This window comes from Porites lutea, chromosome 13 (genome assembly GCF_958299795.1).
Source record: "Porites lutea chromosome 13, jaPorLute2.1, whole genome shotgun sequence".
Lineage (NCBI taxonomy): Eukaryota > Metazoa > Cnidaria > Anthozoa > Scleractinia > Poritidae > Porites > Porites lutea.
The window spans coordinates 22,360,201-22,375,225 of record NC_133213.1 but is presented as its reverse complement, the minus strand read 5'-3'; the positions used below and the strand labels follow the sequence as shown (position 1 = coordinate 22,375,225).

At 41.0% G+C, this 15,025-nt stretch overlaps 1 protein-coding gene across 2 annotated transcripts; it reads left to right on the top strand.

Annotated features, from left to right (window-relative positions):
* The first annotated feature begins 757 nt into the window (after window positions 1–757).
* Window positions 758–13,981, top strand: LOC140923065 (monocarboxylate transporter 10-like). 2 transcript variants are annotated; one of them, XM_073373122.1, is made up of 4 exons: window positions 758–1,342; window positions 6,956–7,512; window positions 13,036–13,405; window positions 13,671–13,981. In XM_073373122.1, the coding sequence occupies exons 1-4, from the start codon at window positions 1,075–1,077 to the stop codon at window positions 13,934–13,936; spliced, it is 1,461 nt and encodes a 486-aa protein (XP_073229223.1). In that variant the 5' UTR covers window positions 758–1,074; the 3' UTR covers window positions 13,937–13,981. The 2 variants fall into 2 exon arrangements, with proteins under 2 accessions (XP_073229223.1, XP_073229224.1); XM_073373123.1 differs by lacking the exon at window positions 758–1,342 and adding an exon at window positions 4,841–4,930.
* The last annotated feature ends 1,044 nt before the right edge of the window (window positions 13,982–15,025 follow it).

Genomic DNA, 15,025 nt, shown 5'->3' with positions numbered 1-15,025 from the left:
TTAGCTCCACATCACAGGAAGCCCAAGCTCGAAATATGACCATCGGTATTGTTGCGTAACGTTCAAATTATAAGGATTTGTATGGGGGAAAAACATTTGTTTCTGTAGCCTACTAATTTAAAGGAATTTAAATAAAAATCGGCTAGCCTTGCTTACGTTGAGCGTTTCTTCTTTTCTGTATGGTTTCCGAGCCGATTTATGGCCATTTAATGGGTGTTATTGGAACCGGTTTGCTCTCCTACTATCTATTTTCACGATAAAAAAATTAGATGAGAATCACGAATATCGTATAAAAGATTTTAATGTTCACGTATCACGACAAGCAGACCATTCACAGTTCACGGATTTTAATTTCGCATTTTCACCTTTCACGAAAATTAAAATCACTTAAATCCCGTATCAAGCAATAACCCCTTTCACCTCCTCATCAAATACACTGTTTTAAATATAGTTGCAAAACCGCCTGTAAACAGAAACCAAACTCAGTAGGAGACGTTCGAAACCATTGATTATATTCTTAGCAAGTTGTATTCAGAACTTATGAAGACAACGGGGCCGGTTTTTATAATGAAAATTATTTTCTTGGTTACGCATGGAGAATTTTTGTTTTCGTTTATATAAACCAGGCTTATTGGCTGGGTTATTATAAAGTGAAATTATAGCGTAATTCTGATTGGATATTTCGAGAATTAGTCAGAAAATTCCCTATGTGACCAATACAAATCAAAACAAATTTGTACACGTATTCAATCGCATTAAAACCAAAGGTTGAGGTACAAGCAGTATTCGACGAAATGTTTAGAGCTTTTATGCCGTTGACCTGTATGCGAGGTGGTTGAAAATGGTGGCTTTATTGAAAAGAAACAGGTTCCTGTCGCATGCGGTCTGAAGCTGGCAACAGGTTTATTAGCACGTTTTTCCTGTCAAACTTGTTGTGTCCGATCTGACCGGCTGTCGGCGCTTGTACATCTGCGCTCGAGTGTTTCATATCGAAGGTTCGCTTGCGTTGTTTTCAGAAGCTACAACGATTCTTTAATTCTTTACCGGTCAGAACGGACGTATGCTTAACCCAACATGAATGATCGGAGCGTGACCCGGTCGCATTCATCGATGAATATCGAAAATTTGACGTCCATTCCTGTTGGAGGCAGTATAACGCTGATCAACTACGCTCACAGACAACTTCCAAATGTCCACAGCCCGTGTAAGGATCGTGGCTGGGCTTGGGTGGTTTGTGCCGGCTCATTTTTCGTCATGTTTATGGTTTATGGCATTCACACATCTTTTGGCGTTCTTCTTGTTGTATTGCTAGATCACTTCGAAGCGAGCAAAGCAAGCACAGGTAGGCGAAATTTCCTCTACCCTAGAATCACATCAAGAATGCGAAACTGTAAATCTTTGTGTGAGTTAAAATATACATATACCTTGGAATTGCTCCAAATTCATTGCAGGACATACATTTCTACCCTTCTTGCAGCAAATAAACGAAGAGCGACGAAAAATAATGCTAATTATTTAAATTTCGCTTTCCATTTCCTCTTTGTTTGATCGCTTAACGCAACAACAACCCAGTAAAGAAATTGCTGCGATCCATGTTTTTTTTTTTTCACTGCAATAGCTAGTCTTATAACATAATTGTTCGTACAATATAAATGAAAAAAAGTGAAATAATCGTCGATGATTTTTGGCAAGGTCCATAGCGCAATTTCTACAAACTGCTACAAGCCGATCGCAGCGGACCATCCTGGCGGCTAGTCGACCAAACAGATCAATTTGCATGTGATCTGTGTTTACTATAAAAAAAATACCGCAACAATATTGTTCGTTTTTACTTGTAATATGCAAAATAATAATTTTCTTGAAGGTTGATGAATGTTTTCCCGGCTATGAAATACTATTACGCAAACTTATTTCATAAATTTTGCATATTTTTCCAACATGTAATTGTAATAAAAAAGATATGTTATTTTTTTAATGAATGAACACTGTTTTTAATTCAACTGTGGAAAAAATATGGAGGACACCCAACACGCGAATTGTATGCAAATTTGCTTGAAAAGTTTGTTTTTGTGCCAAAACTATTCGTGGTCAAGTCAACCATAAAATATTAAAGACGCAAAACTCCACCAAATTAGTTTAATTGTGATTGGAAACTTTCAGAGTTGAAAGTTCTATTTAAAGAAAAAATTGACAAATTTGACCGTGCTTAAAGATCACTTTTCATTTTTAGAACTGTAGAAAAGTTTTACTGTCAACGAATCGACTATTCCAACGATAGATGTGTCAATAATTGGCGCTTAGGTACAATTCCGATATTGTCTAACTTTCTCGGAGAATTCATTTGTTATTCCCACTGTCATAAATATAGCTACTCTGTAGTTGAGCAGGCTCATACAATACTCTCTGGTCAGTAAAGCTATGAAAAATCTATTAGATTCAAAAGTGAAATACAGAAAATGTGGATTAAATTTATTGATGCGCGTGTAGCGTTTTAATTGAATGAAAGGTCCGTAATGGGATATTCTCTGGAGGGGCCGACACACCGTGCGGTGTGACCGGGTGCAGGTAGGGTTCTTCGTGTCAATGATTTTGGTTTTGTTTTGTTTTTTGCTTATCCTATTTTTTAAGGCCAAACAAAAACCAGCTTTTACTTAGAATTCAGGCAAGACTGGACAATCTCATCCCGTTAGTCTTCTTTATTCTAGTGGCGTAAGGACGGTCTCCACAACCCTTCACTCAAGCCACGACGTGACCTTATTACAAAATTTCAAAACATTGCCTTGAGAAACGTACCAAAATGATCGATGCTTTTACACAAACTCCACCAATATTCAATTTATTGTAAAATGTTCTAACGCTGTCATTTTTAACCATCCAATGAGCTTTATAATATCAACATCTTTATCTAAGTTCAACTTAGTGTAAGACCCCCGAGCTGTACTCCCCTCTGGTTCTGAATCTGAACCCACTTTTGTCTATAAGTTGATGATTGGATGTTCTTAAAAACAACAGAGAAAATTATCCAAGAAAATGCTTTTGAACAAAAGAAAAAGAAACCCGGGTTAAATTTAACCCTGGATTAAGCGCTAATCGGCCTTCGAACAACTGGCTCCAGGGTTTTCAGGAGGTATGCCACACAATCCCGCCCGCTTTTTCCAGAAGTAGATGTTACTTGACAGCAGAAAAGAGATGTTTTAAGAGGTAATGTTAAGCGTCAACTTTGGAGTCAAAGGCACAGACAAGTGTGTTATTCCTTGTAGGGAGATAGCTCGATAATTGCAATAGTTTGTCTACTTTGTCTTCTACAAGGTTATGATGGTGGAGCCGTCCCACCCATATGTTGCACCATCTCACTGTCTCAATCCTGCACAAAGGGTTTCAGAAACGTGTCACAGCCCATCTGATGAAGCTGATGGCAAACTATGCAGATCCTGTTTGTTTGCACTACCCTCTAGACAGACGAGGCTCTTCTGAGTTCATTGACAGTTTCTACAATCAAAGCAGCGCGAAAAAGGAAACTGATCGAGAATGGAAACACGAAACGCTATGCAGTTCATACTGAAGCGAACAAACTCAGTCGTTGCTAGTCATCTTGCTGTGGAAGGTTGAAGGAGACAGAACAAAATTCTTCTTCCTGTTGGTTATGATCAGGTATCCGGCTGTTAACACGGTAGTAAATGTTTTCTTCCGTAATTATAATGGCTCGGCACGCATGTTGAATATGGGTATGTACCGCAGAATAGATATGGTCCTGAGCGAGGTCTAATTGGCTAGCCTTATAGTACTTGTGCATGGGGGGTAGCGTTAACCTCAGTTGTTAATTAGCCTCTGTTAGTGGTCTCCCTTGTCTCAGCGCTCGCTGAATACCTAACCTCGGGGTCTGAAGAGGGGGCTGATTATGTCCATATGTCTAGTTGTTCGAGCCACTCGCTTTTCCTGTAGCGTGGTACATACTAAAACAACTCCATATGGGTGAAGAATGTGGTCGAATTATCAAAAAACCGTTGGTTATTTAAACATGAAGTGCGGTTTTTCATTAACAGTTTTAAAATTACTTAAATAATGAAAAGCTTTGTGAGGAGGAATGCAATACGAATTCATGTAAAAGCACTGAAAAGGTCTAAAAAATATCCTCAATCAAATTATTTTTGATTTAACCTTAATAGCTTCCGGCTCAGCCGGCTCTTTAAACTTCATCAGTCCCCTTTGCCGAGATTGCAATTTTTCAATGACTAATTACAGTAACTTTTGTACTCCTAAAGATAATTAGAGAAAAATTAAACATGCACCAAAAACTATATATTCAAGAGTATTGGTAGACCACGTGGCCAAATAATTATATCTTTCGGATTCCAATGTGTGATTTCTTCCTGTGTGTTCTATCTAGCCATCTTTTCGGTTCACATCATATTTTGATATCTTCAAAAAACCTAAAACCTATTTATATTACCGGTACATGTCAAAAGTTTGCTGCGTCTACCTCAGTTTTGTTGAAATCCTTCAAAAGACGGCGAGACGCCGCAAAAAAGTCCTTTTCAGCCAAAACATGCCTACTTTAAGTAAAAGATTCTGGTCTTGTACGTCGGCAAAATAATCTCAAAAACACAAACTGTTTTTCCAGACTAAAAAAATACCGTATTTTATTTTCCGACAAAAAAAACAAAGCACTCTAACAGGAATTTTACCGCTATGAAATTTGATACAATAGTCGCAAATTTTAAAATGAACGATCTAAGTTGCAATAGAGAAGAACGAGGGTGGGGGCGGGGGAGGAGTTGACCGTTGCTGTATATTGTATAATTATTGTTTATTTTAGAAGCTTATGATTATTTATGATTACTTTTGGTCCTTATTTGAGCACTTTTCTAACATGACAGAAATCCAAGGTGGCGGCCGGGATCCAAGATGGCGGCCATTTGGAAAAAATGCAGTATGTCTATGTCTTATGACGTCAACACGTCACGTAAACTATCTTAAGGCCCGGATGCACAGTGCAACATTGCGCACAATTAACGAAAACTGTTTTACTCGACATGGCTAATTATAATATAATAAATTGGACAACTTTACTCGTGCCCTTGATACCGCCGCTCCTCAGAGCCCACATGTCGGCATCAAGCAGTTCAAATTTGGGAAGTGTTAAGTTCTATTTGCGTAAATCGTGCGTGAGGAGTTAAATGAAATTGCACTGATTTGACAAGAGCCCGCCTTTTATTTTTTTTCATCGATTAATCCGCAAAATGACGTCTTCCAGAAAAAGCCAAAGTGCTCTATGAGCTAATTCGTAAATTGATAAGGAAAATCAAATAATATTTGAAGCCGCGTCACGAGACTGCACGCAATATTGCAACTGGCCATGGTAGATAGACGATGAAATTTTTTTACTGCAATGCTGCTGAGCCATGCAGAAGTAGATGTTTTTTTTTTTGCTGAGGTATTACAAGTGACAATTCCAGGAGTGGACAGGCTAGCCAATTAACAATTGTGCGCATTGTTGGACTGTGCTTCTTGGCCTTAAGGTTTTAGGTTCTATAAATGCTACAGGTGTAATGGACTCAGGCCCCATTTATTTGGACAAACGGATCCCCCACCTACTAGAGCTACCCTGGGCGAGCCAACTTTTCATATAATATTATTTCGTTACAAAACGTAGCAAACTGTTTACATGAGAAACAAAAAGTTGGCTCGGGTAGAAGGCTAACCTGCTTATCGATGCCTAGCGAGGTCACCCTTTGTTGATGGTAGCCGATCACCATCCGAGCTAACCGGGCCAACTTTTCTCCATGCAAACATTTTGGCTTGCCCAGCCAGGTCAACTCGGTCAAAGAGAGACAATCGGAGCATGCGCAAGCGCTATTGACTCGACTGAAATGCCAAAATCGAAACAGTGAGTTTTTGGCAACGTCACGTTTCGTTTGCACGGCCTTGTAAGTTCTTGGAGGCCGGAAAATCCAGGTATAAAAATATAAAACAGTGGGGCTATGCCTAAGGATTAATTTATTTTTCGCCTTTCCTTTTTGATCCTTGGAACGGACCCCAAATCTTTTGAAGGAGTTATTCAACTATAACATATTGATTACATAAGGAGATGGAAGATGCATTCTCAATCAAATTTCTCGGCCCAATTTAAGCCTGAATTTTAAAGTAGTAGTAACGAATATCTAACATGAATCATTCTCAGACACGGTTCATTTTATCGTTGATAATTTTTGATAATTTTATTTACCAGCATTTTTATTTTTGAAAATTATTAGGACTGGACTTAACGATTCTTTTAAATTCCTCTTGTTTAGCGACACAGACGTTTTTGCCCGAACGTATCCTGAATATATATTCTTCCTCTTGTTCTTCTTTTCTTTTTTCTTTTTTTCCTAATTCTCAGTTCCTTCTTCTTACTGAGAGGATCAAGTGTACCTCTACTTTTACTTCATTTGATCCTGTCACAACCAGGGCCTTTAAGTATAGACCTTTGTCACGCGCGGCCATTTTGTCCCAAGAGATTAAAAAAGCTTTGTATTTGCACGCCCAGCCTCGTTCTTCCTGCGGGGCTAATCGTGGAAAAACAAAGCTTTTTTAATCTTCTGGGACAAAATGGTCGCCACTTGACAAAGGTCTTCACATGACGTCATATCCTCCATGTTGGGGTTTCAAAACAGTGCTCAAAATGGTGGCCATGTTGGGGGGCCAAGACGATCCTATGGAACTCGTTTCTTAAGTAAACCCCTTCTTTTGTTCCAATTAATTAGCAGAGATGCTTGCCACAACGAACAAAAACGCTCTCTAACGCTTGTCTGATGACATGAAAAGAAAACTCAGCTCGACTACTAAGTCGTGCTCCCCGACAGTACCGATTGGCCGGTTGAAACAAATAGTAATGTCTTTTGTAGGGATTTGGGAAGCAACAATATACTTCAAGAAACTCACCTTAATTCTTTATTTTTTTTCCTTTTTTCAGCCTGGATTGGCTCAATATCCGTCAATCTCCTATTCCTCTTCAGCCCTGTCACCAGTTCTCTCGCGGAGCGTTATGGCGTTCGCGTCGTCACAATTGCTGGAGGCCTTGTAATGAGTGTCGGACTATTTCTCAGTTCCTACGCCCCCAGCCTCGTCTTCTTATACATCAGCTACGGGGTTCTCTTAGGGATTGGCACTAGCTTGTGCGGGACAATGGCTTTAATAGTAACCGCGGACTATTTCGACAAGCACCTTTCTTTAGCCACTGGAATTGTGGCCTCAGGGAGTAGTTTTGGAACTCTAGCTTTTGCGCCAACGCTTCAAGTCTTAGTCGGGAAGTTTGGCTGGCAGACTGCCTTTCGCATAATGTGTTTAGGCGGCATAGTCTTGGCTATTACAGGACTCGTTTACAAAAGAGTGAACAGGAACCTTGTTCATTTGCCTTCTGGGAAGAACCAATGCTTTGACCTGTCTGTTTTGAGGAATAAGTCCTTCGTCGTGTGGACCTTGGCAACTTCAGTGGCTGGCTTTGGTTACTTCATACCACACTTCTTCTTGGTACGTGCAACACCCAAACCACAATCAAACACTTTCTTGTCTTACACTGCACCATCTTTCAACACCTTGGCCCACAATGAGCCTTGTGATTTGCATTGCACTGCGATGTGAACCTAGGTGAAATATTTCAGTCGTGTTTCATACTAGTGGCATAACGGCACAGTCTATTTCCCTTTCGTAGACGGTCGTTGCCATTTTAACAGTCGATACCACTCTTTAGTCATGATAGATGAAATATATACCCTGGATTAAGTTACAATAAGGCAAAGTTTTTGAATAGTCTTAAAAAGATCGACGTTGAAGCCCAAGGTTAATTTGCGTTAAAATTTATGAAAAGGGTTTAGGGTCATCTGCTGTTGATATATCATGTAGAAAGACAGTTTGCTGGTTTATGTACTTAAATTTTCGGAATTTTGGTGGGTGGGTGTGAAAATTTAGTGGTAAGGCGCGAGAAAGATTAGGATTCGAAAGGTCCAGGTTCAACCCTAGTTTCCGATGGTTTTTCTTTTTGTTAGAAACACATTCAATAAAAGGCCAAAAACTTTCTAAGTGCCTTAAAATGGCAGTGACCGTTAATGGAAGGGAAATTTGCAATGGCACTTGCCTAGTCCCTGTACGGCGTTTTCCCAGTCCCTCTCGGTCAATTCGTTTCGGTGACGTATGCGAGGCGAACGGGCGGGAAACGCCCTCACATTTTCGCATGGACCACGTGACCCGAAACGCTTGGCCGCGAGGAAAAATGAGGCCTAGGGACTAGGCAACAACGGCACAACATGAACAAAGACGACCCATAAATAGAGTGTCCCTAATGAGTTTTTCGGGATCTAGGATTTGCCTTACTTGAAGGCCGGGTCGGGATTCGGGATTGATAGCAAAAGGGGAGCGAGGTTCGGGATTGAAAATGTGTACGGTACTGAGGGATGCCGAAAATAACTATCGGGACTACGGGATTGAGTGAAAAATCGGGTCGGGATGACGGGTTTGAAGAACCCTATCGGGGACCCTTTGACTAAACATAACGACTAAACAGCGAGCAAATCAGGAGCACGTTTTTTGGGGGGAGGGGTTGGGAGGCTGGGGACAAAAGGGTCTCAATGCGGTAGAGGCTTTTACCGATAACTGACAATATCGCGCCATTTTTACTCCTAAAGGTTCTAATTTCTTTCCCAAACGGTTACAAATTTTTTGAAAATTTGCCTCAGTGTTGTTTATATGCCAAAAATAAATTTTCTTTGTTTTAAAACGCATTTTGTCTCAATTAGGTCTCTTATGACATATTTGGCCAAGGCGGAACGTGTAATTAAGCGACTTTCATACGTATGAATGACTCGTATCTATAATAGTGGCTAGAAAAATGATTACACATGTTTTATGATTACAGATTTTTTTTTTTGTCTAATAACAAAAGCTGTTTTCCGTTTAAATGATAAAGTTTAGTCCAAAGGTTGAAGTTAACCCCATTGAGACCCTTGTACAACGGTAGACTTAGTCACGTTTAATAGTGATGGTCCAAAGAACGGTTGCATAGGAACTTATAGTTGAAAGCACTTTTGTGAATCTCATTTACCATTTAGTGGAAACGTGGGCAATGCATGATGTATAAAATAATTAGTAAATGAAACTGTTTTTTCATGTGCTAGACAACAATAACAACTACCGAACAATTAAGTTGCTCTGTGAAGTACTTTTTCCATTCCTACGGCAACCTGAGGGGGTGATTTACATGAGCTGGTCTGGCTGGATTTGCCGAGGACACTTTTATCTCGATTTTACATAAGGCGAGCCGGAACGGGGGCGTACATAGATTTCAGTTATACGAGCAGTATGTAAACTACTTTCCTGTCGCCAGCTTGGTTCGCCAGGCTGGCCCGGCGAGAGTAATTACATAGAAAAAATCCAGCGCAGCTAACCTGGCTAGCTAGGTCGTCACATAATCGAGAAGAAAATCTTTAGCCTGTACACATACGTCGTTCTCTTTTTCTTTTCGACAATCGGTAAGCGCTCGCGAGAAAAAAAAATTTTCTTATGTTACTTCTATTTTCTTTTTCCCCACCCCATACGCTAGCGGTCAGTGTATCCTCACAAGATTAATATTCATTCGTGTGCTCGAGGGTCTCTAAAGAAAAACAAATAGAGTGTCTTTTAATCTTTATTGTGTTTAGTCTATGTCCCGAGATCTCGACAAATCGAGCCAGCCCAGCCCATATGTAACCGGCTTTTTAGAAAGAGTGATGGGGCGTCCATTCACGTGGTCCGTGCTTCATGGTTACTCCCAGCTCGCCACTTTTTTTATTGCTCCACCCTTTCTCGTGCCCCTTGCGTTTCCGAAAACGTGGAAAAGGAACCGCTTAGCAGGCATTTGCTTTTTTCACTTGTGGGTGGTATACCATGAGTGTGTTACGAAAGCAAGCGCAAGCTTTTGTCCACTAAGAAGTTTACACTTGTCCTGTAAGCGTCAAAGTTGACGAAACGTTAGTCTTTTCTTTAGTCGTTATGTTTAAGTCCACTGTTCCCTCTGGGTCGTTTGTTAAATTGACAGTTAGCTGTCTAAATTACGTCAAACAGCACCAAAAACCTTCTCATGATATCCGGCTGCGCTGTCTTTTTCATGTTAAACGTCAATTAGTCTGAGCAAACAGCCTACGTTTCGCGATGCAACAATTGGTTTCCCCGCGAAATGACGTCTGGTGAATCAGCGCAGAAATTCTATACTCTGCCGATGCCTTGTTAGTACCCAGATCTGGGTAGTACTTCTGATTGGTCATGCACGAGGGAAATCTGCTTCTACCAATCGGAAGAACTACCCAGATTTATGTGGTGACACATCATCAGTATTGAATCTCTGCGCAAGATCCTTTGACGTCATTTCGCCGGGAAACCAGTAATGGCGTTGCGAAATCTCGGCTGTTTTCTCAGGCTAAACGTCAATATGCATGAAGGCTTTCATTTTTATAACCTTGCCGTTATGACGCTAGTGAGAAACAAGCTAACCTGGGAATACAGTCGCCTCTCATCGCTCCCACCACTAGGAACGTTTTGCGAAAGAAGCCCTCTCTCGAAAAACGTTTCCAGTGGAGTCGATTGGAGACTGAGAGATCGGAGACTGTATTCGCAGGTTGGAATAGGCTTAATCCTATTTACACTCGTAATTTTTTGGCGCCGCTCGCGTTATTTCAAGAATATTGAAGCATGACTTACCGCAAAATATATATGGCTTTCGAGGGGCGTGACGTCATAACGCCTAAATGGCCGCCATCTTGAATTTTTAATTATATCATAGCAATGCCAAATTAATACCGTTCTCTAATACGATCTAAACTCTATAAAAATTTTCCATCAATAAGAAAATTTTTTTTCGGTTTGGGTAAACTTGCCTTCTAAACAGCTAACTTTACATATCCTGATAAACACGTATCACACAACTGCACAGCGAGATTTGAAGTATTTAGCCTGCGAACGAAGGCGTATTTCCGGTAATCGCTTCCGTCCAAGTGAGAAAGTTATTTTTTGGGATGGAGAGAAGCGACGACTGAAACAACATCTGGGTTCGCAGGCTAGATTTTATTGCTCAGAGTGTTTTTATAGCAGATTTGTCACTCACTCATAGTCACAGCGAATTTGTTGTCCTTAAGGACTCCATAAACCCAAAAATATTTCCAATTCTGAAAGGGCATACCGTATTTCACTGAGCCACGACCCTGACTGGTCGCCTTCAGGAGTTCAATTTTAGCATCCCTTTCCTTTCTAAAGGCCCCCTAGGGCTTTTCTTATTCTAATTCTTCGAGAATGGGAGGAGGCGTGCTTATCTGTTTTTATTTTTTGGCCGCGAGGTTGGGCGTTTGATTGGGGAAAGCACTTATATGAGGAACTACGGCATCAATTAATGAAGTAGTGTGGACATAAACGATAATGCACATATCTGACCTATTTTAGCCAATTTGTTTAGGCTTCAATCTACCTTAAATTTTACCATCCTTAAATTATGGGCGTACTACGAAGAAAAGGAACGTATTTCTACCAGGGACCGAACTTCTAAGACATCTGGTCCAGTCTATTCTAGTGTTGGATAGCGCTATCCACTTGATTAATCACTATCCAGAGAATAAATATTAGGGAAACCAATTGCGTTATTCACTGGATAAAGGTTGATTAGTAGATAGCGCTATATCCACCATTTGAACAACTAGGACCAAGACGTGAAGAGACAATGTGTACCAAAGGAATTCGTTTAAAAAATAATGCGATAGATGGACAGACTCGAATCCACAGCCCTACGTATTCGCCACTGCACTACGCACAACGCCTCTGGATTATTTGACCGTTTATTTTGTTAACAACAACAACTATTGATGCAGTCTACATCAACAGTGATTCGAGCTCATTTGAAATATTGTTTCAGGAGCCCATTACCTGGGAACGTCCTTCTCGTATAGACCCGCCCTGGATCTTATCTCTGTGTTAGATTTTTATGCTATTTATAGATTTAACTTTCGCGCCAAAAAATCTCTTAGCCAATCGAAGCGGCGAAGGATTTCCAGAAATGGTGGACGAGAGCAGTAGAGTGTGAAGTAAAAAAGGACGGGAATGATGACCGAGGAGCCTCTATTTTGAAGGTCGATTGCCACAAATGGGAGCTTAAGCAAAGAAGTTCAGTTTTTGAGAGACGCACGGCAACCGGAAGTAGATTTTTTGCATTCTTGGCCATTGGTTTTTGCAAAATCGTCTATTTAAGAGTAGAGACACTTAGTAAGACAAAATTTGGAAGCGTCAAGGCATATTCAAAGGGAAAAGGCCTTATTTCCGTTTGACTTGCGTCGCTCAAAAACGCCTTTGCATAAGCTCCCTTTTGCATTACGCTGCGTTGGAAACACAGCAAATTTCGCGGAAAAAGAAATTGAGAATTTTAGACCATTTTATAATTACTTTGTGATTTCTCACGCTCATTGGTCAATGGGAGTTTTAACCATGGAAATGACGTAGTGATGGCGACTTCCCCCGGGCCCCTTTATCAAAACGAGGTTGAGTGCTCAGCCATTGATGTCGAAATGTTTTTCTATTCTCGTGCAAATAAAACTCATTTTCGTAAGAAAGCTGTGTACTTGGCCTCATTTTGAAACTGAGGGTTTTTGGAACTCGGAAGGGGCCTGTTTGGTTTCCTTTGTCCGGCCTGTAAACTCGGCTGGAAATGGATGTTTATAACCTCCAGTGTTCAGTACTCATTTCAATATTCCAACGCCTATAATGTAAGATAACAGAGAAATTATGTCACAATGTTCAAGGGTTTGAAGCGAAAACACTTCCTTTGGCTTGTAGGTCAACTTCAGTTTTGAAAATTTTGACGTGGTACGTGGAAGTCATATGGTAAATTTTAACGCGCTGCGCCTCTTACAAGTGGGCGATGGACGTTACGGTGTATGGGCTCCTGTTGTTGTCGTTTTTGTTGAGAAATATACATGTATGAGTCATTTGTATGGAAGTTGATAGTAATCATCTGAGTTTTCCCAAATTATTTCCCCTGTGCAGGTTAGATATTCGGAAGATCTGGGAATACCTCTTTCCAAAGGCAGCTGGCTCATATCCTACCTCGGCATCTCTTCGGCTATCGGTCGGGTATTGTTCGGACGTGTTTCGGACATCTGTTGCTTCAAAAACATGCATATTTACAGGATTTGCATGTTTCTCTCTGGCTTGGCATCCTTATTGTGTCCCTTGGCAACCTCCTATTTGGCACTGGTGTTGTATGTTGCAGTGTTAGGAATCTTGGATGGTTCCTTTATTGGACTTATGTCCATGGTGACCTTGGACATAGTGGGCGTGCATAAAATTGCCCCTGCGTGGGGGATCCTATTTTTTTGTCAGTCATTTACATATTTACTGGGGCCTCCAGCTGCAGGTACGTCAGAACTCGCCACTTTAGAAACGCCGAGAATGAAACTGGGACGAGTTAGCTTTCGCAAGGACTTCTGGGATAGTTACTGAGGACGCGAAGGTCAGCTGTTGACCAATTTATCCAAATTTTTCCCTGTCTTCAGTAACAGTCCCTGAAGTCTTTGCAAAAGTTAACTCGACTGGGTTTGTCTTCTGATTTATCGCATGATTTAAGGAGTAATTAGACATCGCGCAACAAATCCCAATTGTTTTTGTTTTTCTTTTCGCAGGTTTCATGTACGACTCACTGAAAACTTTTAAGCCGGTGTTCTACTTAGCTGCTGGACCAATGATTTGCGGCTCATTTTTGCTATTCGTTGCCTCCTTTTTTAAGTGGAACCAGGTCTCTCGCGGCTGCGAAGAACTCATCGGTGTCGAACCCATATCAAAACGCGGCAATCGAGTGGAATTTAGAATCGATGCTCCTCCAGTGATTGTTTTAACCGAACCTGAGGAAAACCCGTTGGTTGTCGTGGAGCGTTTGACTGTACTGTGATCTTTCTTCTTTGTAGCCTGGGTAGAAAGGGCCAACTTCAACCCCCCTTTTTTCTATAATATTCAAAGATGAGCCCGGGAAACGACGTTGCAGAACGAGATTGCTTGGGTCGTTTCTTTATTCCCCACTTAAAAATCGAGAAGAGAACTGGAGCCCAAATGTGCCCGCAATTGTTTCTGGGATAGTTAGTGGGGACGCGCCGATCGTCTAGTGGCCAATTCCATGCAACAATCCCAGAAGTCACTGCGAAAGTTTAGTCGGCCCAGCTTTTTTTGTCGTTTCTAAAGTGGCGAATTATCACCGTGGCGTTTTGCCTTCGATTCCGGGAAGGGGCGCACCTCACCTCGCTAGGGCGGCATTTCGTACTTGTGCTTGTTTCTCAGCTTTCTTGGCTATCCCTGAAAAAATAGCCCGAGAAAACAGCCGACATTTGGCGTTTCCCCTCCAAATGACGTCTGAGAAACGAACGCAGAAATTCCATACTGATGACGCGACAGTACCCAGATCTGGGTCGTGCTTGTGATTGGTTGAATCAAATTTCCCACGCGGCACGACTAGAAGCACTACACAGACGCGTCAACAGTAAGGAATTTCTGCGCTCGTTTCTCAGACGTCATTTGTCGGGCAAACCAGTGGTAGCGTCGGCAAATGTCGGCTGTTTTCTCAGGCTATTGAAAAAAGAAAAACAAAATAAAACAAAACAAAAAATCAGCAGTCATCTTCAGAAAGTCTAAAAGACAGGGAATGTAGAAGGAGAGCGAATCATCATATAGCTTAATCTGTTACCCAACTCTTCAAACTTACAGATCTGCTGGCCTCATTTTTTCATAAGTTGAATAGTGCTATCCACTGGATGAATCAGTATCTAGTGAATAATACGATCGCTGGTCTCCCTTATACTTAATCCTCTAATTGGTGATTCATAGAATGGATGGCGTTATCTAATTACTGAAAATCTAGGGCCTGGGTTTACGCCAGCCATTTTGAATGCACATGTTTGTCTCTTTCTTTAAACAGCGGCTGACCTATGCCCGGTTGATTGTAAAGATTAAGATGATACTCTGTTCAGCTGATCTAGATATACTTTGG